This window comes from Sorex araneus, chromosome 4 (assembly GCF_027595985.1).
Source record: "Sorex araneus isolate mSorAra2 chromosome 4, mSorAra2.pri, whole genome shotgun sequence".
NCBI lineage: Eukaryota > Metazoa > Chordata > Mammalia > Eulipotyphla > Soricidae > Sorex > Sorex araneus.
This window is the reverse complement of record NC_073305.1, coordinates 215,094,476-215,119,683: the sequence shown is the minus strand read 5'-3', so window position 1 is coordinate 215,119,683 and position 25,208 is coordinate 215,094,476. Positions and strand designations below refer to the sequence as shown.

Sequence of the window (25,208 nt, the reverse complement as noted above, 5' to 3'; positions counted from 1 at the left end):
AGCAGCGGCGGGGGGAGGCGGGGGGCTGAAGTCGGCCCAGGAAGCACCAGCAGGCGGTCACGCTCGCTAAACACCCCCAGCCCAGACCTGCATCCGGGTGGGCATTGCCCGGGAGTGGGTGGGCCCCCAACACCACAGAACTGGCCCCGCATCCTCAGGGGTCCCGGGGGGAGGGGTTTCAGAAGTGCCCAGCGATGCCTTAAACGCCTGCCCCGAGCCCTTCTCAGCGGGCCCCCTGCAGCCTCTCCCGCTGGGGGGAGCAGAATCCGCCCAGGGTCGCCCGCCAGGCTGGGTATGCGGGGGACAGCGAGTGTCCCCTCCCCTCCACCCCCTCCTCCCGGTGCTTCACGGTGCTGGTCTCCTAAGCAGTGCTCGGGGCTCCCGGGTGCCCTGGGGCTCACGGGCTCCGTGCAGGCTGCCCGGAAGTACTCAGGGGCACGGGAGGCCGGCGTGGGCTCAGCGCCAGCTCAGGAAACGCGAGTCCCCTCGAGACCCTGCAGGGGTGGCAGCTGGGACCCGAGCCGTTGGGTCCTGGGAACAGGACGTCCACCAGGGGCCCCTCAGATGTGAACCCCGAGGTGGGGGATGGGCCCCGTGCTCACAGTCACGTCTGGGAACCGGCGTCTCGCTCCTCCGGACCCGCCACCTCCCAGGGACAGCCCTGCCGCCCCGCGCCTCTCAGCCCTCTGGACATGGTCACCAAGGATCCCCTGGCCGGCAGGGGAGTCCCCGAGTGCTCCCTGAGCCCCGCTCCCGGCCCAGCTGTGTGCTGCCAGAACCCTCCCCCGGCCCAGAACGTCCTTGTATATTTTTCTAAAAGAATAAAATCCAGAGCAACACCTTCCAGCGAGCCGGTGGTGTGACTGGTCACTCTGTGTGGCCACATGTGTGTGTGTGGGGAAAGGGGGGCGCGTGCATGTCTCTGCTTTGGTGCCCACAGGGTCCTGGAGTGTGCCAGGCCCTGTGGGGTGGCGCCTCCTGGCCATGGCTGGGGTCCGAGCGTGGGGCAGTGGGGCGGCTGCGAGCACTGGAGGGTGGGAGATGCCGAGAGGGTCCTGCAGGTCCCAGCCCACGTCTCTGAGCATCGCATGTGTGTCCCCCGGGACTGGGTTAAGGGGGCCCCCGGGGGGTGCTCAGGGCTCAGGGGACCCAGCGTGGTGACAGGGATGGCCCCGGCCGTGCTGCAGGCCAGGCGAGTGCCCCAGGGAGATGGCCTCTTTGCTCTGGTTTGGGTGGCTGTGCTTTGGGGACCCCTGGTGGGTGGTGCCCGGGGACTCCCCAGGCCCTCGGCCTGCAGAGAGCACTGAGGTCTCTCGCCAGCCCCGAGCAGGCGGCCACTGGTCACCTGCAGTGCGGGACCCTGCTGGGGTCCCTGGGGGCTTGGGTCTGCCTGGAGGCAGGGTGGGAGTCAGAGGCGCTGCAGCCAGTCCTGGGGGAAGACTCGGCCCAAGTGGGCCAGATGGCTTGACACTGGGAGCACCAGGGACATGCACGATGGTGCCAGGACCAGCCCCCGGTGCTGTCCTCAGCCCGGCCTCTCGCGTTCTGACCCAGACACCCGGGGGGGCACGCACTCATGCCCAGAGACTGCTGGCAGAGGGGGCCGGAGCGATAGCACAGTGAGGAGGGCATTTGCCTTGCACCCGGGTTCGATTCCCAGCATCCCACAGGGTCCCCCAAACACCGCCAGGGGTGATTCCTGAGTGCAGAGCCAGGAGTGACCCCTGAGCACCGCCAGGTGTGACCCAAAAAGCAAAATAACAGAAACAAGACAGAGACTGCTGGCAGTGACCCCGTGACCCCAGGGAGGGATGGCGACTCCCCCCGGACGGACGAGCCAGTGCCCTACTCAGGGGTGGGCCATCCCCAGGCCCACACGTGGAATTATCTCCCTCCTCACCACCCTCCCTCCCCCACTCCACCCCCCGGAATGTTCTGGAAAACACACGGAGCCGCTTGCTTCTGGTGACTCGGGAGCGTTTATTGGTGATGGTGCCCTGGTGCGTTCCTTGTGCCTCCCTCCCTCCCCGGGGCGCCCCTCCTGCCGAAGGCACTGGGCCAAGTGTTTGCGTCAGGGGTGTGGGACCAGGAAGGGGGGCGGCGCTCAGGAAGCCAGTCGGAGGATCAAGTCGGCAGGACGGGGATGGCCAGGGGGTGGGGGCTCCCCCCCCCCGGGAGGGGGCCGGCTTTCGCCCCCACTTCATGTAAACTAGGTTGCTGGCAGTGTCTCTTCACAGCTCGAGGTCACGGGGTAGAGCAGGGGAGCAGGGGGGCGGCGTGGCCCCTTGTGGGGCGGGTTTGGGCTGTTGTTTTGGTTGTTTTTCTCACTTGGCACATCCTTCAAAACGCAGCCGGTCGCCCCCTTCGCGGGGCGGTGTTCTCTGGAGTCGGGGAGGGCGTGTTGGTGAGCTTCGGAGTTCGGTGGTGGTGTTGGCAGCGGGTGGCCGAGAGGTTCTGGGCGGCCGGCGGGGCGGGGGGGGGGGGGTGGTCAGGCCCGACTACTCGCTGGCTTTGGTGCCGTTGAAGTCCGAGTCCCGGCCGTCCAGCTCCTCGTCCGAGCCGTCCGCGTTCTCGATCACCCGGCGGCCCCCAGACCTCCTGGAGGGCACCAGGCTGGGCTCGTTACCGCGTCTGTGGGTGGGAGGGAAAACGGGGTTTCCTGAGCACGGAGGCCGGGAGGGGGGGCGGGGGACACTCTTGTGAGGCAGGACCACAGGCGGGGGGACAGGGCGGCCAGAGCAGCCGCCTGACCAACGCGCCCTGTGTGTGTCAGGACGTGGGTTTGGTCCCCTGGGCCCCGGGAGACAAAGGTCCGGCTGGGTCACCTGCTGACCCACGGGGTCCGGTCCCCTCTGATTTCTTTGGCAAGGTGGACAAAGCCCAGCGGTCATGACTGGTGGACAGGCAGACCAGCCCCTGTGGCCTTCCAGGGGGACGCGGGGGGAAGCTTTAGGTTTTTTGTTTTGTTTTGTTTTATTTGCTTTTTGGGTCGCACCCGGCGATGCTCAGGGGTTCCCCCTGGCTCTGCACTCAGGAATCACTCCTTCATCACCCCGTTTCCCGAGGGTCTATATCCTACACAGAACCCAGGGGCCGGACAGGTGCAGAGAGGCACGTGGAGGGCAGGGCGGGGGACAGCTGTGTGGCTCGCCCTGGCCTTCCGGCGTTCTTCCGCCCCTCTGGCTACAGGGCCTCGCCCGAGCTGCAAGCCCTCACTCCACTGTGTGGTTCTCTTTGGGATTGTTTGGAGGGTCACACCTGGCGGGCACCCACACCAGCCCCAGGTGGTCCTGAGGATGGACTCTGGGGGGCCTCCAGTGGGCAGTGCATCGACCCAGCCCTCGGGGCCGTATGTCCCGGCGGCCAGAGCATATCATCTGCTAACTAGATGGGCTTGGACAGGAGTGATAGCACAGCGGGTAGGGCATTTGCCTTGCATGCGGCCGACCCCAGTTCAGTTCCTCTGTCCCTCTCAGAGAGCCCGGCAAGCTACCGAGAGTATCCCACCCGCACGGCAGAGCCTGGCAAGCTCCCTGTGGCATATTGGATATGCCGAAAACAGTAACAACAAGTCTCACAATGGAGACGTTACTGGTGCCCGCTCGAGCCAACCGATGAGCAACGGGACGACAGTGCTACTGCAGTGCTAGTGCTACAGATGGGCTTGGAGCACAGGTCCCGAGAGTCTGGGGAGAGTTGGGGGCGCAGGTCCCGAGACACTGTGTTCGTGTCTCAGCTGTTCGGTGGTCCTCCAGCCAGCCCTTGTGCCGGGGTCGCCCCAGGATGCTGGCAGGAGGGTCCCCCCGCCCTGGGTCTGTCCTGGAGGCTCCAGATGCCTGCCGAGCCCTGGCCCCGCGTTAAGGATTTGAGCAGCACCAGCGAAGCCGAGATTCCCCAAAAGAAAACTTGGGGTCCAGCCTAGGCTGGTTTCCGGAGGACGAGGGGGAGGAGGAGGAAGGCCGCCTCCTTCGCCCAGGAGAAGCGTGTGGTCCACGTGCCAGGAGTGGGAGGCCTCGGCCCGTGTTCCCGTGAGCCGCCCGCAGCCTCACCCCGGGGTGCGGGCAGTGCCCTGAGCCCTGGCCTGGCTGCCCCGCACCCAGCGCCCACTTTAGCTCCCGGTGAGAGCACAGAGGGGGTGAGGCCCTGAGGGCAGAGAGCCAGGCTGCGCTGTGCCGGCTGCTCACGCCAAAGCCCCTGGGACACCCCCATCCCGAGGGGGTCCTGCCCACGCTCAGGAGCTGGGGCGAGCCCCGGCCAGTGCTCCAGCCGCCCCCAGTGCTGCCCACACACGCAGGTGAGGACGCCCCCGGCCGCCAGCCCAGCTGCAGCCTGGGAAACCTCCAGCCAGCTTCAGAGGCCACGCGGGAAGGAGGACGGGCCCGGCGTGGCCCTGGCCCCTGCGGGCCGGCCTGAGCTCCCCCCTCGGGGGTGGGAGGAACCTCGGGATTGGTACAGGGGGCCCGGGAGGAGAGGACGGGCGAGCGCCAGCACACACACACGGGAGCCCAAGCAACACACGGGTACCTGGTGGTCACTGCGCCGCTTCCTGGGGGAGGGGGCCCCTGAAACAGAGAGAGAAGCCCCCGGCCGTCACCACGACGCCGCGGTGCCTCCTCCTCTCGGAAGGGGAGAGGCGCGGGGGATGGGCCCCACAGCCAGGTGCTAGGTATGGGGGCCGGGCGCCCGCAGAGAGCAGCACCCATCTTTGCAACTCGAGAGCCGGCTCTGTGCCGGGGGGGCGTCTCGGGGGGGGGGGCACAGCCCTCCTGCCCCGCCCCGTGCCCTGTCCTGGGCAAGCAGGACCCTCGAGAGAGACCCCGGGAGGCTCCAGGCCGGGCCTGCCCGCCTCCTTCCTGCCAGCGTGGCCTCTGGTGTGGTACGCAGGCGGCCACAGCGCAGCCAGTGATGCGTTCTCTGTGCCTCTGGGGCTGGGGTCACTGTCACACTCGCTCTGCAGTGCTCTGGGCCCTGAGGGGCAGGAGCAGCTGCTGAGACCACAGACAGCCCAGGGCCTGGCTTTGAATTGTGCAGGTTTAGAAAGGGGAGAAAGTGCTGAAGCTCAGATCCCATGCACACACGCATGCACATGTAACACACACGTGTGCATATGCACATACACACAGAGCCAGACATGCACAGGCATGCACACATACACATGCACTACACATACATGTACATATGCATACACATGCCCATATATGCATACACATGTGCACATGCACCCACACTTACACACGTGCACACACGTGTCCATACACATGTACTATACATACAGGTATGCACACATACATACACAGCCACAATACACACATACACGTATGCACACACATAATGCAGGCACATACACGTAAGCACACATACATACCCACAACATACACATACACACAGGCACATACATGTAAGCACACATACACACCCACATACACGCACACGCATGCACATATGCGTGCACACATACACACCCACACGCACCCATGCACACACAGTGCCTCAACGTGAAAGGGAGGATGTTCGCGTCACTCCCGGAAGCAGAGCCTCCAGGACACTGTGCCCCAACACCCTCAGTCCCAGTCGCAAAGGGGGTGCGGACAGGCGGGGGGGGTGCTGGGCTCCCCACCACCCACCCAGACTCTGAGGAGGGGGCGGACCACGTCCCGGGGCCCTGCTGTAAGACCAGCTCCTCTGGTCACCCCAGAGCTGCCCTGTCCCCTCGCTCGTGGTGGGGTCATTCCGTCCCCGGCGAGGCCCGGGACCCTGAGCAGCTGCGTCCCTCCGAGCGCAGGCGGGAGCTGAGGTGGCCGGCCGGGATGGCGGGACCCCTCCGGGCCTCACCCCCGGGAGTCTCTGGGCGCCCCCAGTGCTTTCCTGCCACTCCCTGGGTGCCACCTCCATCCCCCTCTGCTGCAGCCCCGGCTCCGTGCTTGGCCGGGCCGGGGCTTGACGGGAGGCGGACAGTGGGGGGGGGGGTCCCTGTGCAGGTGGGCCTGGGGGGCTCCAGTCTGTAGCCGAGAACAGCGGGTTGGCACCAGCACAGGCAGGAAGAGGCCAGCGCCGGGCGTGGGGGTGACAAGACCAGGATGGGGTACACTGCCCCCAGCCTGCAGGGCGGAGGCGCCCCTGCCCGCCAGCCCCGGCCCAGACACCAGAGGGGAATCGTCGAGCACAGGCCTCGGGGCTCACGGCCGTGTTGTGTGTGTGCGGGAGAGAGGAGGCTCGAGTCTCCCAACCCTGGCCGGGCGGCGAGGGCAAGGACAAAGCCGACATGCCGGGCTGAGGGGCAGCAGGAAGCAGGCGGCCGGAGGGCTCGTGGGCCTCTTGGCACCGACATGGGAGTGAGACCCGTGCCCTGGCACTGGGGGGGAGCAGGAAGCCTTGGGGGGCCGAGCCCTGCCGCGGAGGGACAGTGGGACCCGCTGGCCACAGGAGTGGCCGTGGTCGGGGTCAGAGGCTGGCACTGAGCAGAGACGATGCATGGCGTCCTTCCTCTGTGTGTTTAACATGTATGTGCATGTGTGTTACGTGTTATGGGCCCGTGGCGGGGGTCCCAAGCGCAGGGGCTGGGGGAGGGTGCAGGCGGGGGGCTCCACGGGGCCCATCTCGAGTCCCAGGAAGGGGCGGGGACGTGTGAGAACCCAGCTGTCTCCTGCCGTGGCTCTGGGGCTGGGGAGGGGGTGAGCACCCGGGTCACCCTGGGGCATGGGAGGAGGAGCAGTGGGAGGACTGCAGGGGAGGCCCGGGAGGGGTGGGCAGTGGCAGGCAGAGCTTCTGGAGCGAACAGCAGAGGCTGCCAGGGCAGGTCGAAGGGAGTGCCCGGCACGGGCTGGGGCCACTGGGCTCATAACACATAACACACGTGCACATACATGTAAGCACACAGAGGAAGGAAAAAGGGAGCCGGGGCCCCTCCCCACTGCACGGGTCAGGTTGGGGTTTTGTTTTGGTTTTTGTTTGGTTTGGGGGGGCGGGAATCACACCCGGAGGTGCTCAGGGCTGACTCCTGGCTCTGTGCTCAGGGACCACTCCTGGCGATGCTCGGGGGACCCTGTGGGGTGCCGGGATTGAACCCGGGTCAGCCATGTGCCAGGCAAGCACCTGACCCGCTTGCTGTCGCTCAGGCCCGTGAGGGTTCAGGGTGGGGTGAGGAGGAAGGGAGGCCCTGGGCGGAGCTGGGAGACCGGGTGGGAATGCCGGCGTGAGCACCCTCCCCCCATTCTCGGTGCCGCAGGTCTGCGGGCCAGTGCTGTGGGGCTCCCTGGGGCCACAGTCACCCCGACACACCCTCCAGCCTGGCCCCGAGCGCCAGACAGAGGGCAGCGGGGGTCAGTGGGGGAGAAGGATGCAGCCTTGAGAAAGGGCTGGACCAAACTTGGGGGCGACTCGAACCCAGGACCCGGAGGGCGCGGGAGGCTGAGCGAGCCCCGGGGGCACGGGGGTCCCCGGCCCAGAGTCGGGGGTGGAGAGCAAAGGCTGCGGGTCCCTCTCTGCTGACGGGGAGCTGCGTGCTGCGCCCCCCCCCCGCCACCCCCGGGAGGCAGCCGTGAGAGCGGGGCGGGGGTCTGCGGCCGCGCGGCTCACCTGAGCTTGCTCTTGAGCGCGGTCACCTCGCGGCCCATGGCCTCGTTGCTCTCGGTGGCCTCGTCCAGCTCCCGCTGCAGCTTCCGGCGGTTGGCGTTGATGCGCTGAGACTCCTCCTCCGCCTCCTCCAGCTGCCGCTTCAGCTGCTTCACCCGCACGTTCCCTTTCTCGGCCTGTGGGGGGGGCCGCGGGAGGGGTGAGGGGGTGGGGGGAGACGGGGGGGGGGCGATGGCAGGGGGAGATGGGGGATGGTGGAGGGGATGGTGGTGATTGTGGTGGTGGAGGTGATGGTGATGGTGGAGGTGATGGTGATGGTGGTGGAGGTGATGATGGTGATGGAGGTGATGGTTTAGGTGATGGTGGAGGTGATGGTGATCGTGGTGGTGGAGGTGATGATGGTGGAGGTGATGTGGGATGGTGGTGTGGAGGTGATGATGGAGGTGATGCTGGTGGTGGTGGAGGTGATGGAAGGGATGGTGGATGGTGATGGTGGAGGTGATGGTGGTGGTGGTGGAGGGGATGGTGGATGGTGGGGATGGTGGGTGGTGGCGGGGCTGTGGGGCGGCTGACAGTGGGGGAGGGATGGCGGGGGGAGGGGACGGCACCTGCTCCTTGTACTGCTCAGCCGCCTTGCGCTCGTCCTCCACCTGCAGCATCACCTCCTTCAGCTTCTTGTCCTTCTGCTTCAGCGCCTTAGCCACGGCCTGCTTCTCTCTGGAGGGGAGGGGGGAGCGGGCTGATTCCCGTGCGCCCTGGGGGTCGGCACAAGGGCATCTGGCCCTGGGAGGGGGACGCAGTGCCTCCCCTCCCCCGCCCCGGCTGGCCCCTGGCGCCCGCAGGCTGTCAGTCCCAGAACCCCCGGAGGGCTGCGGCCGGGCGGGGAATGGCTAGGGGGTCAGCGGCTCACGGGCCACAGACGGGCCCCTGGGCGGCTGGGGTGGGGGTTGCGGGGACCGTGAAGTCAGACATGGGGGATTTTTTTGGGGGGGGTCACACCCAGCACTGCTCAGGAGTTCCTCCTGGCTCTGCACTCAGGAATCACCCCTGGTGGTGCTCAGGGGACCATGTGGGATGCTGGGAATCGAACCCGGGTCGGCCGCGTGCAAGGCAAACGCCCTCCCCGCTGTGCTATCGCTCCAGCCCCAGACATGGGGGACTGTAAAGGGTGGGGTGTCCTTGCGGGCTGGCCCCCGGGCCCTGATTTAGAGCCGCTCCCCTCCCCCGCACACACACGTGTCCACAGCTGTCTTGGACCAGCCCGTGTCCCCGCAGCCCCTGCTAAGTGGCCACCGTCCACGGTCCCCCAGGCTAGAGACGGCCTCTCCTGGGCCCTCACGGGGGGGACGGGAGGGGGTCCCCCCAACCCTGCTGTATCTGGGCGCCCCGGCCCGTGCTCCCCGGCTGGCCGGGGCCCCAGCACCCCCGCCGCCCCGTGCCCGCCCCGCCGCCGTACCTGGCCTCCTGGTCCAGCTGCTCCTCCAGCTGCGCCACCTTGGCCTCCAGCGAGGCGATGGTGGCCTTGAACTTGGACCTGACGGCGCCCTCCATCTCCTGCAGCTTGCCCCGGAGCTCCTTGTTCTGCCGCTCCAGCTGCTGCCGCGCGCTCTCGTTCTTCTGGGCCGCGCTGCGCTCCGTGGCCAGCTCGCCGCCCAGCTGCTCGGCCTGGGGGAGGGGCGGGGCCGAAGGGGCTGGGGTGGGGGGAGCTGCGCCTCCAACCCCCCCCACTGTCACTCCTGCACCCCTGCACCCCTCCCCGCACCCCCAGCTCCTTCCTGGGGCTCCTTCCAGGACCCCGGGCCCCTGATGGAGCCGGGCCCGGTGGCGTGGCCCTCGGCCCGCCTCACCTGCTGGGTGGCCTTGCGTGCCCGCTCGCTGGCGGCCTCCAGGTTGCTCTGCTCCTCCTCCAGCTCCTCCTCCAGCTGTGCGATCCGCGCCTCCAGGCGCCGCTTGTCGTCCTGCAGCGTGTTCCTGGGGGGGGGGGGCAGGGGCGGGGGGGGGAAGGTGCGGATGCAGCCCCGGCTCGGCTCGGCGGACCCCCGTCCTCCCCGGGGTGGGGGTCCCCGTGGCTTGGAGGAGGCCGCGGGGAGGAGGACCAGCTCCTTCTCCAAGGCTCCGGCCTGAGAGAAGTGACCACCCGGCCCCAGGGACCCGCAAGCTCGGGGGGGGGGGGGGGGGGCTCAGGCCTGCTCGCACCTCCCGGACACGCTGCTGGCCAGCTCCTCGGCCAGCTCCTCCTTCTCCAGGTCAGCCTGCTTGCGGGCCCGCTCGGCCGCCGCCAGGTCCTGCGGGCAGGGGGGCAGGGTGTCCGCTGGGGCCTGGGCGGGCCCCGCCGCGCCTCGGGGCTCAGGGACACCCACCCGCGGGGCCTCGAGGCTCCTTCCCCGGGGCTGGGGGCCACTGGGGCGTGGGCCGGCGGGCACCCCCTCCCCCCAGCAGGGAGCGGGGTCTGTGGGGCGCGGGGGACCCAGCTGGGGTCGGCCGCAGGCCGGGCGAGCACCTCCTGCAGCTGCATGAGCTCGGCCTCCAGGCTCTTGGCCTTCTTCTCGTTCTCCTTGGCCGCGGCAAAGACCTCCTCGCGGGACGCACGCGCGTCCTCCAGTTCTCTCTGGAAGTCCTTCATCTGGGCCTGCGGGGCCCGGGGGGCAGTTAGGGCCCGTCCCCCGGCACGGGCACGCGCACGCACGGCCCTGGTCCCCAGCGCACACACACACACACACACACACACAGGGCCCCATTCCCCCACTACGTGCCCATACACTGGGTCCTATTCCCCTGGCACGTACACACACACACACACACACCGACCCATCCCCGACATGCACACACAAACTCACACGGCCCCATTCCCCCAATATGCACACACACATACACATGGTCCCATTCCCCTAACACATATATACACATACACACACACAGCCCCAGTTCCCTGATATGTGTGTGTGCAAGCACACACTGGGCCCCATTACCCCAACACAAACAGACACACACATACACACTGGGCCCCATTACCCTGACACACACACATACACACACACACACACACACTGGGCCTCATTACCCTCACACACACACAGACATACTCATACACTGGGCCCCATTTCCCCGACACACACACACAGACACACTCACACACACACACTGGGCCCCATTCCCCCGACACACACACACACACACTCTGGGCCCCATTCCCCTGACACACACACAAGTACACATACATGCGCACACACACAGTCAGTGGAGGGGTTGCCCCGGCCCTCGGCGGAAACTGGGTCCTGACCAGCGTGTGGGCCAGGCGCCTGCTGGGTGTGCCCCCCGCACCCCTCATGTGGGAACCCCTGAGCCCTCACCCTGCACTCCCCCGCCCCGCCTATAGTGTGTGCCGGCAGGGGTCGAACCCGGGCCTCCTGGAGCCGAGCAGAACACTGCCTGCCCCGGCCTGCTGCCGTGTCCCGGCCCCCCCCGCAGTTCCGCGGTCCTGGGTTTCTGTGGTCGCCCCTGTGGGACCCAGCGGCCCCACACCCACCTGCAGCTTCCGCAGCTGCTTGATGGCCTCCTCCCGGCCCTTGACGGCCGAGTCCGCCTGCAGCTCCAGGTCCTTGAGGTCCCCCTCCAGCTTCTTCTTGGCCGCCGCCGCCAGGGCCCGCTGCTTCCGCTCGTCTTCCAGCTCCGTCTCATACTCGTGCAGCTGGGGGCAGGAGGGAGAGAGGCGGGTCGTGGGGGCGCAGGCCCCCGGGCGGCGGAGGAAGGAGCCGCCAGGAAGCCGAGTGACCCCCCACCCCGCACCCTGGCCCACCTGCCGCTGCATCTGCCGCCGCTTCTCCTCGTTCTGCTCGTCCCGCGCCTGCAGGTCGCGCTCGAACTGGCCCTTGAGCGCCTGCATGTTGACCTCCAGCCGCAGCTTGGCGTCCTCCGTGGCCTGCAGCTCGTCCTCCAGCTCCTCCAGCTGCGTCTTCATCTCCTCCATCTGCGCCTCCAGCGCCCGCTTGGACTTCTCCAGCTCGTGGACCTTCCGTGGGGGGGGTGGGACCGTGAGGCGGCAGCAGGGGGTGGAGGGGGAGCGGCTCAAACCCCCCCCCCATGCCCGTCTCCTGCCCGTGACAGGGAGGGTCTGTCGAGCCAGCCCAGGATTTATGCTCTTTTTATTTTTTTTAATTATTGCACTGTCGTCCCATTGTTCATCTATTTGCTCGAGCGGGCACCAGTAACGTCTCCATCGTGAGACTTGCTGTTACTGTTTTTGGCATATTGAATACACCGCGGGGAGCTTGCCAGGCTCTGCCATGCGGGTGGAATACTCTCGGTAGCTTGCCAGGCTCTCCGAGAGGGACGGAGGAATCGAACTGGGGTCGGCCGCATGCAAGGCGAACGCCCTACCTGCTGTGCTATTGCTCTAGTCCAAGCCCCTCTAGTTAGCAGATATGCTCTGGCTGCCGGGGAGACGGCCCCGAGGGCTGGGTCAATGCACTGCCCACTGGAGGTTTTTAATTATATATATACACATATATACATGTATACATATACATATATATATACACATATGTACATATATACTTTGCTTTGTGAGTCACACCTGGCGATGCTCAGGGGTGACTCCTGGCTCATGCACTCAGGAATTACTCTTGCTGGTGCTCGGGGGACCTTATGGGATGCTGGGGATCAAACCCGGGTCGGCCGCGTGCAAGGCCGATGCCCTCCCCGCTGTGCTCTCGCTCCAGCCCCGCGACTTACGTTCTTGCCCACGTCGTCCTTGGAGCTGACCAGGTCCTCCATCTCGGCCCGGAGCATCTTGTTGGCCCTCTCCAGCTCTTCCTTGGCCTCCAGGGTCTCCTCGAGGGCCCGCGCCAGGGACAGGGCCTTGGTCTCCTTCTCCCGGGCCTCCGCCTCCGCCCGGTCCCTCTCGTCGGCGTACTTGGAAGAGATGTTCTTCTCCTCGGCCAGCAGCTGCCGGCAGGGGCAGCAGGCGTGAGTGGTCGGCCTGCCCCCCGCCGTCTTTGTTCAGTTTGCGACATACCCCCAGAGGGCTGACGGGATCCTCCCATGCCGTGTGGCCGGATGGACATAAGGGGGCACCGGGCGCACAGACACCACCAAACGCTTTCGGGACTGAGAAGTAGGGAGGATTTTCTATCTTTTTTTTGCTTTTTGGGTCACACCCGGCAATGCACAGGGGTTCCTCCTGGCTCTGCACTCAGGAATCACTCCTGGCGGTGCTCGGGGGACCCTATGGGATACTGGGACTCGGACCCGGTTTGGCCATGTGCCAAGCAAACGCCCTCCCCGCTGTGCTATGGCTCCCGCCCAAGAGTAGGTTTTTTTTAAATTGGCTTGTTCGTGGGGCACACCTGGTGTGCTCAGGGCTTCCTCCTGGCCCTGCACCCAGATATCCCTCCAGCCAGGTCTGTGGGGTGCCGGGGATCGAACCCGGGTCGGCCGCAGGCAAGGCAACCAGCCGTCCCCGCTGTACTTGCTCTCTCACCCGAGGGGGTTGGTGGAGATTTTTTTTTTTTTTTTTTTTGCTTTTTGGGTCACACCCGTTGATGCACAGGGGTTACTCCTGGCTCATGCACTCAGGAATTAATTACTCCTGGCGGTGCTCAGGGGACCATATGGGATGCTGGGATTTGAACCCGGGTTGGCCGCTTGCAAGGCAAACGCCCTACCTGCTGTGCTGTCGCGGAGATTTTTAAGGGGAAGGTTTGACCGGCCGGGAACACGCCCAGGTTGAGTCTCCTCCCGCCTCTGGGCCGAGCCCGGGGGGCAGCGTGCTTCGGCCCCCGTCCCATCCTCTGTCCCGCCTCCCGCCCTCCCGCACCTGGTCGAACTTCTTCTGCTTCTTCTCCAGGTTGGACACCAGCTGGCGCTGGTTGTCCAGGTCCACGAGCAGGTCGTCCAGCTCCTGCTGAAGCCTGTTCTTGGTCTTTTCCAGCTTGTCGTAGGCGGCCGCCTTCTCATCGTACTGCTGCGTGAGGCCCTCCACCTCCTTCTGGAGCCGCTTCTTGCCCTCCTCCAGGGACTCCACGGTGAGGGCGAAGTCCTGCAGCTTCTTCTTGGAGTCGGAGAGCTGACGGGGCCGCGACGGGGCTGCGGTGAGCGCCTCGGACACACGCCGGTGCCCCCCCCACCCGACACACACCGCCTGGGGTGGGGAGGGAGAGACACAGCGGCCGGGGGTTGGGGGGGTTGGGGGGGGCGGGCGGCACCTGCATGTTGAGGCTGGAGACGTGACGCTCCAGGTTCTGCTTGGCCTCCGTCTCCTCGTCCAGCTGCTCCTGCAGGCTGTTCCGCTCGTCCTCCAGCTGCCGCAGCTTGGTGGACACGTTCAGCTTCTGCCGCGTCTCCTCCTGGAGCAGCTCCTGGACGAGGGACGGGACGGAGGGGTCAGCCCCGGGGAAGGCGGCGGCCGCCCGGGTGCTCCCCCTCCGCCCCCCCGCCCTGCCCCTGCCGCGCCCACCCGGGTACCAACCTGCGTGTCCTGGAGCTGGGAGCTGAGCGATGACACGTCCTTGGCCAGCTTGATGGCCTTGCCCTCGGCCTCACTGAGCAGCCCCGTGACGCTCTCCACCTCGCCCTGGGGGGGGAGATGGGGAGACAGAGCCCCGGTGGGCGGGAGCCTCAGCAGCTTCTCCACACCGAGGAGGAGGAGGAGGAGGAGGAGGAGGAGGCCTCTACCCCCTACGAGGGGGCGTCCACGGCTCGAGAGCCACCACAAGGCGTGGGGCCCGATGGGATGTGCTGTCGGGCCCCCCAGGGCCTGGGACCCCTGCTTCAGAGACCCTCTCGGCCTCCCTCGCTGCGGGGCCATCACTGGGCTTTGGACCCCCTCGAAGGGGCTGTGGGGTCACCGCCGCAGTGGACAGAGATGGAGCCACAGAGAGTCCCGAGCCCAGTGCCCGGGACTCATCCGCCCCCTCCAGCCAGACAGGCAGTGCCTCGGGCGCCTGGCCCCTGCCCTGCCCTTTCACCTGCCCGACAGACAGAACCAAAGATGGACAGCGATGGTGGGAAAGTGGACGCGACCCAGGGCTGCCACCCCCCACCCTCCCCGCCCCGAGGGCCACAGCCCCTTCGAGTGACCCGCCCGCCGCCGGCCTCGTACCCTTCACAAGCAGAGACCCGCGAGGAGGAGGCGGGGTGGGGGAGTGCTCTGCTCCTGGACGCCCGCGTCCGGCCAGCGGGGTCCCCAGCACCGCCATCCCGGCTGCCGGCTCAGACACGCCCAGCCGTGACCACATCTCAGGGACAGTCACGCCAGCATGGACCCGGGCCCCAGCCCCCCGAGAGCCGAGACGCGCTGGCGTCCGCAGGATGGGCCTGTGTGCGCGCGGCCGAGTCCCACGGCCGCAGCCCCACTGCGGCGCCCCGGGCCCCGGGGCCTTGGCACGAGCCTCACCTGCAGCCTGTGGACCCTGTCGTCCAGCTCGGCCCGGACGCGCTCCCCGTCGCTGCACTTGGACTGCAGCTCCTGCAGCTGCGTCTCCAGCTTCTTCCTCTTGTGCTCCACCTCCTGCTTGGCCTGGCCCAGCGACCGCAGCTCGCCCGCCAGGTCCGCCTTCTCCTTCTCCAGCGTCTGCTTGTTCTTGTCCAGGTTCGCCTTGGCCTGGCCGGTGGGGGCGGGCAGGTGGGAGGCGGCGTCAGGGCTGCGGTGGCGGAGGGGCGTCCCCTCTCCCCGAGCCAGGACAGGCACCCGGGGGCCGCTCCCCCTGTGGCCCCTCTGACACCCCACGGGCATGCAGAGCGGGGTGCTCTCGAACTCGGTGCCCAGGAGGTGACTGATGACCCCCTCGGGCTGCAGCCCGTCCCCCAGGGCCCGGGGGAAACCTAAGAAACGACGTTGCCAATATTTGAATAAATCTCCCACATCTGCCCAGCTTCTCTCTTTGTGTCTCTGGGTTCGGGGCCACCCCCCATGGCAGCTCAGGGTGGCTCTGATGGGGCTCTGGGTGGCACAGGAACGTGGACCTTCCACGGGCACAGCCTGGGCTCAGCTGTGGCCTCTCCCGGGCCACCCGCATCTCTTTGTGTTTGTGGGGCCACGCCCGTTGGGGCCCAGGGCTTCCTCCCGGTCGGCTGCTTGCAAGGCACACGCCCTCCCCGCTGACACTACCTCCCCGGCCCCACCAGTTTCTCTTTTTACTTAGTATTTTGGGGGTGACGTTGGGGCCTCCCCCTGCTGTGCACTCAGGACTCACTCAGCGGTAGTCAGGGAGCCGGGCACTGCCCAGGGGTGAAGCGGAGAGCCTTACCTCCTGGACCATAGAGCATTTCGTTTTATTTTATTTATTTTATTTAAAATAATTTATTTTATTTTATTTTTTGGGGGGGAGGGGGATGATGGGGGAGTTTGGGGCCACACCCGGCAGTGCTCAGGGCTTGTCCCCTGCTCTGCACTCAGGGGTCACTCCTGGTGGCGCTCAGGGGGACCCCGTGGAGTGTTGGGCCTGGGGCGTGTCTGGCGGACACCTCACCCGGCTGCCCTGTCTCTCTGAGCCGGTAGCACCTCTCTTTAGAGAACCAGTGTACAGCGGGGGGAGGGCGTTGGCCTGGCACTTGGCCAACCGGGTTAGATTCCCAGCATCCCACAGGGTCCCCCCGAGCATCGCTGGGTGTGACCCCAAATCAAAATGAAATGGAGAGCCAAGGTCAGGACCGTGGAGGTCAATGGAAAGGACGCACCTGTGTGGTCAGGGCTGTGGGGGTCACTGAAATGGACACATCAGTCCTGAGTCAGGGAGTGAGACGCTCAGAACCAGCAGGTGGTACCCGGGTACCAGTCCTCAAGCTCCGTCCCTTTGCCTGACACAGCAGGGGGGGGCTCTGGGCTCAGGTCTCCCTCCTGGGCTGCCCCTAGCACCTCGGGCACAGCCTCTGGGGGTCCCGACCTCTGGCTGGGTCCCGGCCCCAGGGGGTGTCTCAGCTCCTGGGGGTCTCACCCCAGGAGTCCCCGCCCCTGCAGGCCCTCCCCTCCCCCCACCTTCCCCACCCTGCAGGCCCCACCCCGAGGCCCCCCTGCCCCGCCTCTGAGGCCCCACCTGGGGGTCCGGCCCGCCACTCACCCGCTTAAACTGCTCCAGCTGCTCCGTGAGCTCCTCCACCGCCTGCGTGTGCTTCTGACGCATCTCCTGCACCTGGGCCTCGTGCGACCGCGTCTCCTCGTCCAGCGCTTTCTTCAGCACCGTCACCTCCTGCTCCCTCTTGGCCCTGGGCGCGGAGAGCAGCGGGTGGCGTCAGACAGACAGGATCAGACACATACATGTTTTTTTCAAAATAAGTCTTGGGTGGCTGGAGCGATAGCACAGTGGTTGGGCGTGCGCCTTTCAGGCGGCCGACCCGAGTTCGATTCCTCCGCCCCTCTCGGAGAGCCCGGCAAGCTACCGAGAGTATGGAGCCCGCGCGGCAGAGCCTGGCAAGCTACCCGTGCATATTGGATATGCCAAAACCAGTAACGATAAGTCTCTCAATGAGAGACGTTACTGGTGCCCGCTCAGACAAATCGATGAGCAACGGGATGACAGTGACGGTGACAAGTCTTGGGCTAGAACACGAAGAGCACAAATGGTTTGAGGCTCTTCGTGTTCCCGGAGCGAGCCGACGCCTTTGGGCTGCACGAACCCGAGACAGGGACACATGGAGACGTGACCGGCACCCGCCCGAGCAAATCGATAACAAAGGATGACAGCGATGCAGTGACGCCTTGGGCCGGGGCTCAGGGTGCGAAAGCCCCCACTCCACAAGTTCCAGACCCTGAGTTCCAACGGCCCCTCCAACACCACCTGCCCTCCGCCCCCCCTTCCAGAGCATCACTGGGTGGGTCCAGGAAAAAAAAAATAGAGATGAACTCCAAATTTCTGGATATTGATATTGGAACTTGGCATTTCTGAACCCTTCCTGTAGGCAGTGTCGTGAATTGTGGTGCCGGAATTCAAAAACCCACCCCTGGAATTTTGCACGTGGCCTGGGGACTAATTGCCCCCCCAAAAAAAACACAAGGAAGGGCCCCCCCATATCTTAACTGTGGGGGGCCCAAGTTTCGGGCATCTGCTTTGCTCTCATCAAGACATACCTAAGTGTGTCCTACGCTCGTGACGAGGGAAAGGGGTGCAGGAACCCTGCTGAGGCGGGCGGGGGGGGGGGGGAGGGTGTGTTGAACACCTGCCCGGCAGGTGTGAGGAGAGAGTTCCATGGCCCCCACCCAAGTGCCCGAGTCAAGCCCAGCAACGGTCGGACTTTGGGCGCCCGGCAGGACAGCAAAGGGGGCACTCCCTGGCGGGCACCAGCCCCCGCCAGGACGCAGAGCAGAAAGAACGGTGCTCGTGGGGCCAGGCCGCCTCACCTCAGCTCCTGCTGCGTGGCCGTGCTGTCCAGCGTGTCCTCCAGCTCCGTCTTCAGCGCCTCCAGCTCCTCCCCCAGATCCCGCTTCTGCTTCTCGGCCTTGTTCCTGGCCGCCCGTTCCGAGTCCAGGTCCTCCTGGAGGTCCGAGATGTGCCCCTCCAGCTCCCGGATCTTCTTGAGGGCGTTGTTCTTCTGCGCGATTTCGTCATCCAGCCTGCCAGGGGCAGAGACGGCGCGAGGGCCCCGGGGGGGAGAAGGGACGTCAGCGCTCTCGTGGGCAAAAAGTGATTTTCCGGGACCCCTCGTCCCCGGGTAGCAAACTTCGGCCCTCCTCCGGCCCGAGACACTTGGAGCCCCTCCTTGCTCTGCCTGACCGCGGGTAAGTTCCTCACGAGGGGAGTTTCAGGGTCAGGTATGAGAAACCATGTCCCGGGGCATGTGCACACTTGTTGCATGGACCTGCATGGACGTATCATGCATGCCTATTGTCCACAAGTATGTGGGCACCTGTGTGCATGTGCTGGGTGTGTCCAGCTGTGCACTCGTATGTCAGTGCGTGCATCTGCGTGGATGTGTGCATGTACACACGTACATATGTTTGCATGAATGCAGAGCACCAGACCATCAGGACGTCCCATTCTCAGTGGGAGCTTAATAGATGCTCTCTGGGCATCAGACACAGTATTTCATTCTATCACAGATTCTTTCTTTTTCTTTTTTTTTTCTTTTTGGGTCACACCTGGCGATGCTCAGGGGTTACTTCTGGCTCTGCACTTAGGAATTACTCCTAGCGGTGCTCGGGGGACCATATGGGACGCTGGGAATCGAACCGAGGTCAGCCGCGTGCAAGGCAAACGCCCTCCCCGCTGTGCTATCACTCCAGCCCCTTTATCACAGATTCTATACCAAATCTTTTTTGCAAAAAAAAAAAAAAAGAAAAAGATTTGTGTGTGTGTGTGAGACTATTTGCATATTTAATTGTGCCAGTATGATTTTTTCCCCAAAGCAGAGTGGAGCTGCTAAGAGGCGTCAGTGATTTTGCTGTAAATAGCAGGAAGTTCCAGGGGCCGGAGTGACAGCACAGTGGGGAGGGTGTCTGCCTTGCATGTGGCCGACCCGGGTTTGATTCCCAGCATCCCACATGGTCCTCTCCGTAGTTCCTGAGTAATTCCTGAGTGCAACAGTGCAAAGCCAGGAGTAAGCCCATGCATCACTGGGTGTGACCCCCCCCCCAAAAAAATAACAACAACAACAAAAAAGCAGGAAGTTCCTTTGCAAGTGCTCCTGTCCTTTCTTCCTGCTACCAAGTGGCCGGGTGCCCACTGGGTACGGGGCACCTGGCCAGGCTCTCTCGGGAGGGAGTCGGGCAGCGCAGGCCGTGAGTGGCGAGGGCCCGGCGGGGTGGGGGCACCCTCTGCCCGCTGTTGCTGGCCTGGCGGCTGGTTCGGGGCACGCCGGGCGGAAAAGAAGCACAGGGGAGTCAAAGGGCGAAGGTCGCCCGCGGTTGGCCAGAACAGGGTGGGCTTCAGCGTCAATATGACCCTCCCTTGCCCCCCAGGGCAGCAGCGTGTCCCTGAGCAGGCCCAGTGTGCGAGTTAGGGTGTGGGGTGGCCCTTGGCATTGCCCTTTGGCACCAGCCAGCAGGGAGAGAGCTGGGCTGCCCCGGGCTCTGCCTCCCGCAGGGGGACGGACACCGTCTCGGCCCCAGAGACCCCAGGGATGGCCCGTGGGCCCCCAGGGCAGCAGCTGGGGCTGCTGTCATCCCCCCCATGCGGGTCACGAACCCCTGCTGAGCACGAGGAAAGAGGGACCCCGAGGGAAGGGGCTTCCCCAGGCCCCGTGGGCCGGTGCGTCTGCTGCACAGGGGGCGTGGGAGAAGGCTGGGTCCCTGCTAAGGAGAAGCGGGACCAGCCTCAGCAGTCGGGCGCTGGCACCTGTGAGGCCCTGAGTTCGATGCCCAGCTCCGAAAGAAAACAACAACCTTAATTAAAAAAACAAACAAACAAAAAAAAAAAAACAGGGGCTGGAGCGATAGCACAGCGGGTAGGGCGTTTGCCTTGCAGGCGGCCGACCCGGGTTCGATTCCCAGCATCCCATAGGGTCCCCTGAGCACCACCAGGGGTAATTCCTGAGTGCAGAGCCAGGAGGAACCCCTGAGCATCGCCAGGTGTGACCCAAAAACAACAACAACAAAATAATAATAATAATAAACAGGCTAGGGAGGGGGTTGGCAAGGAGGGACTGGGGGTCCAGCCCCACGGGGGACATCTGAGATGCTCGCGGGGGCGCAGACAGACTGAACCGCCACCACGGGCAGCCCCCACAGGCGGCACCGGGGCAGGGCGGGACCCAGAAGGAGAGAAGGGGCCGGGGGAGGGGGGGGCGGCCCTGCAGGAACAAAGCAGCACCCTGGGGTGCCCGGGAGAGCCGACCTCTGTGTCCAGCAGGAGTCCAGGGGGCGAGGGGTGCCCAGGGCGGCCCTGGGGTCTGGCTGCCCGGCCCGTGGGGCGTGGACGCCGGGGCGGCCGGCCCGGCTACCTGGCCAGCGCCGCCTGCAGCTCCTCCTCCTTCTTGGCCAGCTGCAGCTTGAGCTCCTCGATCTGCGCCTGCAGGTCCTGGATCTGCTCGTGGAAGTCGCTGGCCTCCCCCTCCAGCTTCCGCTTCAGCTTCTCCAGCTCCTGCCGGCCCTTCTCCTCCTTCTTCAGCCGCACTAGGGAGGGCGCGGCCGGGCCGGTCAGCAGGGGGGTCCCGCACGCCCACCCAGGGCCCCCCCACCCTGCTCAGGGCACCCTACGGCTCCCTGCGGGGGCGGGCATGGACTGCGTGGGGGGTGGGGGCAGTTTGCATCTTTTTTTGGAAAAGCCGCCCCCCCGCCCTCCCCCTGCCCGTGGCTTCCCCCGCCCCCTCCCCCCCGCCCCCAGGGTCTCACCTTCCAGCTCCGAGATCATGGACTCGTGCTTGTTCTTCAGCTTGGTCAGGTTCTTGGCCTTCTCCTCCTCCTCCGCCAGGTTGGTGGTCAGGTCGCTGATGCGCTCCTCCAGCAGCTTCCGCTCCTTGGAGGGGAGGGAGGAGGAAACGTGGGTAGGGCTCCCTCCACCCGTCTGTCCGTTTGTCCGTCCGTCCATCCTGCCTTCTGGGAGTCACCCGTGAATTGCTGACGGGCCCCCCCACCCTCCACCCTGGCCGAAGTTCTCTGAAGGTCGATGACGTCCTGGGGCGGGAGCAGGCCACCGCCTGGCTCTTCCCTCTGGCACTTCCAGGCGTCGCCCTGGTGGTCCCCAGAACCCAGTTCCCCCCTCCCTTAAAGGAGGCGTTTTCAAACAAGAACCTTCCCGAGTTGGTCAGCTTAGGCTTCATGTCCCAGCCAGCGGGACCCTCCTCCTGCCTCCCCAATCATACATAGCGCTTTTTCCCACCCCAGGGCCTTTGCATCTGCCTGGGTTACCTGGGTCACCTCTCCCACCTCTCCGTCTAACTGCTTCTCACGCTTTGAGGTTTCCACTTCAAGGCCGCCCCCTCCAGGCAGCCTGGCTGGAAGCCCCTGCCCCGACCCGCCTGAGCTCTGCTCTCACACGGGGGAACGTCTGCTTCGGAGCCCGGGTCCCCCGGTGGGGAGCAGGTGGCGACTAGGCGGATGATCCTAGCCGCCGCCTCACGAGAGCCGGAGCCCCGAGAGCCCCGCCCCCAGCCTCGAGGGTGACCAACTCATGCCCCGGTCACAGTCACGTTTCCAGGGGCAGGGTGTGTGGGCGGGGGCGCCCAACCCCTCAGACCCAGACGAACGCGGACCTTGGCTGCTCTGCTTCTGCCTAACCGGAAGTCGTGCACGGGGAGGGCGGCCGGGTCGGGTGGGCTGGGCCGGGGGCCGCCAGGTGGGCATGTGGGTTTGCTTTCGCGCCACCCGGAGCTCCCGGAAATGGAGTTTCTACGACGAGCTCGGTGGCGGCCCAGCTGTGCCAGGGCCCCGGGGCCCGATCCACGGCCCTTCCGTGTCTACACAGGGTGGTCCTTGCTTTTTTTTTAAATTTTATTTATTTATTTATTTTTTTACTTTTTGGGTCACACCCGGCGATGCACAGGGGTCACTCCTGGCTCTGCACTCAGGAATCACCCCTGGAGGTGCTCAGGGGACCATATGGGATGCTGGGATTTGAACCCGGGTCGGCCTCCTGCAAGGCAAACACCCTTCCCGCTGTGCTATTACTCCAGCCCCCGGTGGTCCTCACTTTTGCGTGGCTTTCAATGCCTGACACATGGCCCAGCCCTGGGACCCCGGCCCAGCCCCTCTTGGTGCCGCGGCCCGGCCCGCTCACTTTGGACAGCTTGTTGTTCTGGTCGTCCATGACCAGCATCTCGTCCTCCAGTTTCTTGATCTTGGCCTCGGCCGTGACCTTCTCGAGCTGCAGCTTCTGCCTCGCGGCTTCTTCCTCCTCCAGCTGCTCCTCCAGGTCCTGGGGAGGAGGGAGAAGCCGTCAGTGCCCGGCCCAGAGCAGTCTGTCTGTCTGTCTGTCTGTCTGTCTGTCTGTCTGTCTGTCTCTCTCTCCCACGGGGGGCACGGGGGGCCGCATCTGGGGCTCTGCAGCCTCTGCCCACGGGGCCAGCACCTCCGCGATGATGCTCCTCAGGCAAACCCAGGGGGTGTGAGGTGGAGCCCGCGTGTTTAGGCCCACGGCCGGCCGCTCTCCCATGTTCTCTCTCTGCCTCGGTCTCCTCACTCGGCCGCACCTCGGGACACTCACACGGCCCCATGGGGAGGCCCCGGCCACTCTCGGTGAGTGATGCCACGTGCAGCCTTCAGGTGACTGCAGCTCCCGCCCACCTGCTGCCCACAGCCTCGTAAGAGACGCGGCACCACACCTGCCCCGCCTGGACACTCAGAGCCCTGACCGCGTGAGACATTTGTGGTCTCAAGCTACCACGTTTGGGGCTGTTTAGGGCCACGACATCAGCTACTTAGCGCGGGTTTTGCTGTCCAAGTCCACCTATTTGCACTTCAAATTCACCCTTTGGTAAATTGGTCGCCTTTGGCCAATAACATTCAGTCCTACAGATCAAATTTCCCCACCAAAAAAAAAAAAATTTGCCTATCAAGTGCTAATGAATCCAGATTTCCTGAGCCCAGGAATGACCAAAAATAAAATCACCAAAAAAAAAAAAACACACAAAAACACCGAAACATTATTATATTACTTCACTCACTTTCCCGCAAGAAGAATCCAATTTTCAAGAGTGAATTTGATTCCACAGGGTGAATTTGTTTTGGCAAGAGGGTGAATTTGATTTGCAAATGGGTGAATTTGATTTGCAAAGAGCAACTCTAGTTTGCAAAAGAGCCACTTTGATCTGCAAAAGAGTGAAGCTGATTTGTGAAAACGGTGTATTTGGAGTGTAAATACTGCACCGTGTACCCTTACATTAGGGACAGCTAAGAGGAGAAAGGTGTTAGCACCTGAAACAATGGGACAGGAGAACAGGCTTTATTTTATTTTATTTTATTTTATTTTATTTTATTTTATTTTATTGGCTTTTTGGGTCACACCCGGAGATGCTCAGGGGTTCCTCCTGGCTCTGCACTCAGGACTTACTCCTGGCGTTGCTTGGGGATCCCTATGGGATGCTGGGGATTGAACCCAGGTTGGCAAGTGCCCTACCCACTGTGCTATCACTCCAGCCCCAAGAACAGGCATTAATTCTAGCTCCTGCTGTGATTGTTCCCCTCGGAGCCTTTCTCTGCCCAACAGGGACTTGTGGCTCGGGCCACAGCTCAGAGGACCGGGCATCGCCCTCGCAGTGCCTTACCAGCATCTGCTGAGCCATCTTCTTCCTTTCTGCCTGCAGCTGCTGGCCTCTGTCCTCCTCCTCCTCCAGGCGGGCCTCCATCTCATGCAGGATCTCCTCCAGCTCCTGCTTCTTGGCCGCCAGCCGGACGCGCATCTCCTCGGCCTCGGCGTACAGCTCCGTCTCCGCCTGGAGCTGCTCCTGCAGCTGGTTCTTCTCCTCGGACAGCTGTGGGGGGGGAGTGGCAGGGGGTCAGGGGCGCCCCCCCTCCCCGCCGCCGGGCCTCCCTCTGCCGTCCCAGCCCGGCCGGCACCTGCGTGTGCTTCTGTTCCAGCTCCTTGAGCTCCGTCTCCGCCTTCTGCTGCCGCTCCTTGATCTTCTGCAGCTCGTCCTCCTTGGCCTGCATCTCCTCCTCCTGCCGCGTCACCTGGAGCAAGGGCTTGACCTGCGAGCACGGGCGCGGACACGCACGTCACCCCGTCGCACGGGGCAGACACGCTCTCACCATAAACCTGTGCTTCTCGGGTGTTGGAATCTGGCCCCATCTGCACCCCAAAGGGGTGAGAGCCAGTGTCAGCCGGTGTCAGCCAGTACAACAGGGAGCCAGGGTGAGGGGGACCCCTGGCCTCCACTGCGGCTCCTGAATGTTCTCTCTCTTTTTTTTTTTTTTGCTTTTTGGGTCACACCCGGCAATGCACAGGGGTCATTCCTGGCTCATGCACTCAGGAATTACCCCTGGTGGTGCTCAGGGGACCATATGGGATGCTGGGATTCGAACCCGGGTCGGCGGCGTGCAAGGCAAACGCCCTACCCGATGTGCTATCACTCCAGCCCCTGAATGTTCTCTCTTATCTCTCCTCTTTCTCTCTCTCTTCCTTCCTTCCTTCCTTCCTTCCTTCCTTCCTTCCTTCCTTCCTTCCTTCCTTCCTTCCTTCCTTCCTTCCTTTTTCTCTCTCTCTCTCTCTTTCTTTCTTTCTTTCTTTCTTTCTCTCTCTCTCTCTTTCTTTCTTTTCTTTCTTTCTTTCTTTCTTTCTTTCTTTCTTTCTTTCTTTCTTTCTTTCTTTCTTTCTTTCTTTCTTTCTTTCTCTCTCTCTTTCTCTCTTTCTTTCTCTCTCTCTTTCTTTCTTTCTTTCTTTCTTTCTTTCTTTCTTTCTTTTTTTCTTTCTTTCTTTCATTGTTGGGTCACACCCAGCAATGCTCAGGGGTTACTCCCAGCTCTGCACTCAGGAGTCACTCCTAGTGGTGCTCGGGGAACCCTATAGGATGCCAGGGACCAAACCCAGGTTGGCCGCGTGCAAGGCAAAGGCCCTCCCCGCTGTGCTATGGCTCCAGCCCTCCTGAACACTCTAGACTGCACAAATCACCGAACTCCACCTCTGAAGTAGCCTCGTGCCGAGATCGAGAAACCCTAAGTGAGAGAAACTGGAAAAGGCGGAGAGTGAAAGACGGACGTGTGCCCCCTTGCTCCCCCATCCCCACATCCGTCCCTCAGAGACAGCTACTGTGAAACCGATACAGCTTCCTCA

General features: G+C 64.2%; 1 protein-coding gene across 1 annotated transcript in view; it reads right to left on the bottom strand.

The window, feature by feature from the left end:
• Positions 1-1,978: 1,978 nt before the first annotated feature.
• MYH11 (myosin heavy chain 11) overlaps positions 1,979-25,208 on the bottom strand; it is a 71,445-nt gene continuing 48,215 nt past the window's right edge. The window contains exons 21-41 of the mRNA XM_055136806.1: positions 23,996-24,127; positions 23,704-23,910; positions 22,218-22,355; positions 20,834-20,957; positions 20,443-20,614; positions 17,906-18,118; positions 16,629-16,773; positions 14,966-15,172; positions 14,039-14,143; positions 13,776-13,928; positions 13,388-13,636; positions 12,304-12,516; positions 11,369-11,581; positions 11,099-11,260; positions 10,073-10,201; positions 9,769-9,857; positions 9,420-9,543; positions 9,029-9,237; positions 8,181-8,289; positions 7,576-7,748; positions 1,979-2,631 (exon numbers count right to left, since the gene is read on the bottom strand). Of these exons, the coding sequence (XP_054992781.1) occupies positions 2,499-2,631; positions 7,576-7,748; positions 8,181-8,289; positions 9,029-9,237; positions 9,420-9,543; positions 9,769-9,857; positions 10,073-10,201; positions 11,099-11,260; positions 11,369-11,581; positions 12,304-12,516; positions 13,388-13,636; positions 13,776-13,928; positions 14,039-14,143; positions 14,966-15,172; positions 16,629-16,773; positions 17,906-18,118; positions 20,443-20,614; positions 20,834-20,957; positions 22,218-22,355; positions 23,704-23,910; positions 23,996-24,127 (3,399 nt within the window). The 3' untranslated portion in view covers positions 1,979-2,498. The remainder of the gene's footprint in view (positions 2,632-7,575; positions 7,749-8,180; positions 8,290-9,028; positions 9,238-9,419; positions 9,544-9,768; positions 9,858-10,072; positions 10,202-11,098; positions 11,261-11,368; positions 11,582-12,303; positions 12,517-13,387; positions 13,637-13,775; positions 13,929-14,038; positions 14,144-14,965; positions 15,173-16,628; positions 16,774-17,905; positions 18,119-20,442; positions 20,615-20,833; positions 20,958-22,217; positions 22,356-23,703; positions 23,911-23,995; positions 24,128-25,208) is intronic.